This window comes from Marmota flaviventris, chromosome 9, assembly GCF_047511675.1.
Source record: "Marmota flaviventris isolate mMarFla1 chromosome 9, mMarFla1.hap1, whole genome shotgun sequence".
Classification (NCBI taxonomy): Eukaryota; Metazoa; Chordata; class Mammalia; order Rodentia; family Sciuridae; genus Marmota; species Marmota flaviventris.
Window position 1 is genome coordinate 15,542,957 of NC_092506.1, and position 4,803 is coordinate 15,547,759.

At 36.7% G+C, this 4,803-nt stretch overlaps 1 protein-coding gene across 1 annotated transcript; it reads right to left on the bottom strand.

Annotated features, from left to right (window-relative positions):
• Window positions 1–2,787: 2,787 nt before the first annotated feature.
• Window positions 2,788–3,762, bottom strand: LOC139706945 (olfactory receptor 9G4-like). Its single transcript, XM_071616922.1, has one exon. It carries the CDS (start codon window positions 3,748–3,750, stop codon window positions 2,788–2,790), a length of 963 nt encoding a protein of 320 aa, XP_071473023.1. The 5' UTR covers window positions 3,751–3,762.
• Window positions 3,763–4,803: the final 1,041 nt, after the last annotated feature.

Genomic DNA, 4,803 nt, shown 5'->3' on the forward strand with positions numbered 1-4,803 from the left:
CAAGAGGGACCCGTGATGCAGCCCGAGTCCAAAGTTGAAAGCTGTCCATTCACAATCCAAAGGTGAAGAATATGCAGTTTAATGCTCAGGGATAAGGACGTAGCCAAAAACAAAAACAAAAACAACTGCTCAAGAACAATCCAGGTTGTACACACTTGTAGACTTGTGGACTTCCTCCTTCTTCCACTTTTGGTTCCATCTGGATCCTCACCTTATTGGATGGTTTCCCCACATTCAGGGCAGGCCTTCCTAACTCAGTTTGCTGACCAACATGCCAATCATCTCTGTAAACACTCTCACAGATACACTGAGAAGTGGGCTTTCCTCATTTCCTAGTCATCTCTAAACCCAAACAAGTTGACAATCAAGTTACCTATCACATCCCTAGGTGATCTGTAATACCTGGGAATATGGCTCCAAGCCATTCATGTAAAGTCTTGGAGGAGGATGGATACATACACCTTGGCCAAGTTTCATGCCCTTTATCCAAGGATCCAATCCCTTGCAATCTGTGAAGTAACTCATCATAGGTTGGAGATTCAAATAAGGGTTTGTATTTGCCTCCTAGGACAAATTGTGCCAGTTTGTATCCAAACAATCTAACAGCCATTTCTTTCTAAGATGTGATAAGTACCAAAGAAAGGATACCTTTGAAATATCTTCACAATATTCTCATTGCATTTTTTGAAAATGTGAATATTCATAAAGAGAACTAGTATATCACTATTGGACACCAAAATAGAACATTTTACATTAAGATTATATCCATGGTAAGAAAAAATTAAATTCTCATATAAAAGCAAGAAACAATCAGGAAACATCAAGAAAAGAAACACTTTTTTTTTAATCTTAAGGCATTTTGAAGTAGTAGAATGAAGAAGCATAATGAAACAATGTTAATAAAAATTCATAGGAACATTTAGATATCTTTCAGTTTTATACCTTAGGTATATTTCAGTTTTATACTTTTTTATTGGTGTATTATAATTATATACAAGAGTAGGGTTCATTACACCTTATTCCTGAAAACATGTAACATGATTTGTTCAATGTCATATGGTCTCATTCCCCAGGAGCTTTCAGTTCCCTTCACTCCAGTGTTGGAGGATTTTAACCTGCTCAAATATATGATATCATATTTAATATATATGTGTGTGTCACACACAAAAATACACATCTATATCAATCACAATTAAATAGTCTTTAAATATAGATATTTGAAATATTTTATATGCCTAAAATTGCTTGATCTTTAAACAAGAGTTGCATGAGAAACCTTGAAATTTTAAAATATAAAGCAGAATGTACATTTTAGAAAAAAATCATGAGCCTTAAGCAGGAACATATCTTGACATTGACTATAAAGATCACAATAATTTAACATCTAGAAGGCCTTCATTGGCTTAAGCTAGACATAGTCAGAAGTTCTCTGCATTTTTTTTTATTTCTTTCATTCTTTTGTGGGGCGGGGGGTATATTAGGGATTGAATTCAGGGGCACTTGACCTCTGAGCCACATCCAGAGCCCTATTTTGTATTATAATCAGAGACAGGGTCTCTGTGAGTTGCTTAGCATCTTTCTTCTGCTGAGGTTGGCTTTGAACTCATAATCTTTCCTTCTCAGCTTCCTTAGCCTCTGCGATTACAGGCTTGTGCTACTGTGCCTAGATATTTCTACTTTTCTTGAAATTACATTTTCTACCCTTGTTCAAAGTTTGTTTTTTTCAGTTGTAATTGGCATTTTTTAAGGTATCATGGATGAATATGATAATTCATTCTTACTTGACTCCTTCATGTATTAAAAGTCTATTCTGTAGGTTAATCCTACTGTGCGAAAGATCTTTTTTTTTTTTTTTCCTCCAGGGAAGTACACATATCTGTGTAGTATATTGCTTAAATATGCATTTTATTTCATTATTTGGGAACTATCTATGCATGCAAAGGGAAATGATGGAAAAAGGTCCAGACAAAAGAAGTTTATCTCTAACCACAAAAATATAAATTTCAATAATATTGAATTAAAATTTATTTTTAGTTTGAAAAACAAATTTTTAACCTTAGCTAGGATTATGTGTTAGCTGGCTGGCATACACTTAAGTTAACTTGGTCTCCTGAGTCTAAAAATTCAGCGCCCAACTCCTCAAGCATATCTGAGTACTTGTATAAGTAGGTTTCAGAGAAGTCATAGTGAAGGTGTGCCCCACTGTGTTGTGTGAGCATATCCAAGAATGGATTATCATCATTTTACATGGAAACTAGGCACATATAATTTTCCTGTGAATATTCATAAGACTGAAATCCTATAAAATGTCCTAGAAAATGGACAATCCTCTCCAAGGAAAACTGATCTGCTATCTATATCCAGTAACTTGGTATGCACACATTTTAAAAAAATTAATAATTATATGAACTTGAAATCCCTTCTACTTTATCAATGTGGTTGTCGGCTTCCATCGCTATAACAAATTCCTGATAAAATTAACTAATAACAAATAAAGGATTATTTGGCTCAAGTTTTGGATATTTTAGTCCATGGTTGATTGGCAATGTTGCTTTCGGCCAGTGGTAACATTATGGCAGAAGGATTTGCTGCAGTAGAACTGTTCACTTTATGGCCAGAAAGAGAGAGAAAGAAAGAATCAGCACTCCTGATACTAAAAGTGTGTTTTGACCAATATTTCATTCTTATAAGTATAAATTATGAAGTTTAATTGAACTGCAGACACTCATACAAACATGTCTACAAAAACAATAATTTGCAAACTGCAAAAAAGGCATAAAATAAACCTCAAGCTTGTGGTCCTATGGACAGTATTGCTTTCCTAAAGGCCTCTTTGACATCTTTGTTTCTGATGCTATAGATGAGAGGGTTGAGAAATGGGTTGATGATGGTGTAGAAGAGGGCAGCCACTTTGTCTCTCTCCAGGGAGTAGCTGGAACTGGGCCTCGAGTATACAAAGAGCAAGGATCCATAGAAGAGCATGACAGAGACCAGGTGGGAAGCACAGGTGGAGAATGCCTTGCGCCTTCCTGAGGCTGAGCGCATCCTCAGGATGGCCAGGAGGATGTTGAAGTAGGAGATGAGGATGGCCAGAAGGCAGGAGAGGACAGTGAAGCCAACCATACTGGAAAGGATTATGACATAGACCCGAGTGTCTGTGCAGGACATTTTTACCAATGGTAGAACATCACATACAAAGTGGTCGATGACATTATTACCACAGAAACTCAGGCGGAAGGTGTTAGCAGTGTGGGCTATAGCATTCAGAAAGCCTCCTATGTAGGATCCAGCAACAAGCCCAATGCAAACAGAAGCAGACATGGTGCCTGAATAAAGCAAAGGGTTACAAATTGCTGCATGGCGGTCATATGACATGGCTGCCAGGAGATAGCACTCTGTGTAGGCTGCCAAGCAGGAGAAGAAAAACTGAGCCCCACATCCAGCCAAGGAAATGCGCTTGTCTTCTGATATACAGATTGCCAAAATTTTAGGGGTATATACAGAGGTATACCAGAAATCCAAAAAAGATAGACTGCCAATCAAATAGTACATAGGTGTATGCAGCCGGGCATCAATCTTGATTAAGAAAATAAGAGTCATGTTCCCTGACAAGGTTAGCAAATAGATCACCAGAAATATTACAAACAGAATCACCTGCCACTGGGGATCTGCTGAGATGCCCAACAAGATGAATTCATTCAGAATGGTACGATTTCCTATTTCCATGTCCACAATGGGGAAAGCCTGCATATCATAATGAGGGGGAAAAAACTTAGTGATAATTTCACTAAGATAAATAAACAGTGTATCAATTAAGTATTATAAGGCCTGTGGAGTTTTATTGTTTATTAGCTGGAATTTTAGGATTTAATTGGTGAATTAGGAACACTCAGATTTGAGTCAGATTTTGAAGTTGGAGCTTCCATTTTTTACTCTGTAATGTAGGTCCAATTTCTTATCAAACAGGGGGGATGAAAAAATTTAGAATTATTACTACTGGATTCTCATCAGGTTGTCTGAATGTGTGAAGAAGATTCACACATACACACACACACACAAAAACCACTCAGCCCTATGTTTGGTACATAGCCTTTATGCAAACATTTCCAGTGTTCTTCTATAAATTAATGAAATCTTCTTATGTATCAAGTAGCATGATGATATTTACATGCATATCAATAAATTTTTCCCCTCTGCGACCATAGGCACAAATAGAACACACACACACACACACACACACACACACACACACAGGCAGTTACTATTAAGTCCTGAATCAAACCATTTTAATTCTTACCTCAACCTTATAAAGAAGGTGGTTTATGATCATCTTGTTATGGTTGTAGAACCTGAAACACTAAGCAGTTGAGGAGCAAGCCCAAGATCACAGAGCTGCTGCACATCACAGCTTGTATTTGCATCCAGAATTGTCTTAATTGGGTGCATGTGTTCCCAATGTTAAGCTACGTACCCCTCTCATAAGTATACGTTTTTTACTCTTGATTTCTCCTTCCGGGGGTAGTGCTATAGTTCTCTAACCACATGAATTTCTCTCATCATCAAAAACATTCAAGAGGTTAGTTTTCTTGACACTTTCTTCCAAATATCTTCCAGAGGACATTCTCATATAACTGAGGCAGTTTGTAATAGTGTGGATGATGAACATGAAGACTAAACTAATGTTTAATGTTAAGGCATTGAGAGAACATGAATCCTCCAAATTCATAACCTGAATTTCTAAAAGTCAAAAATTAAATGAAAATATTTCATTAAACAGTACTCATTTTTTAAGTATATGATTTT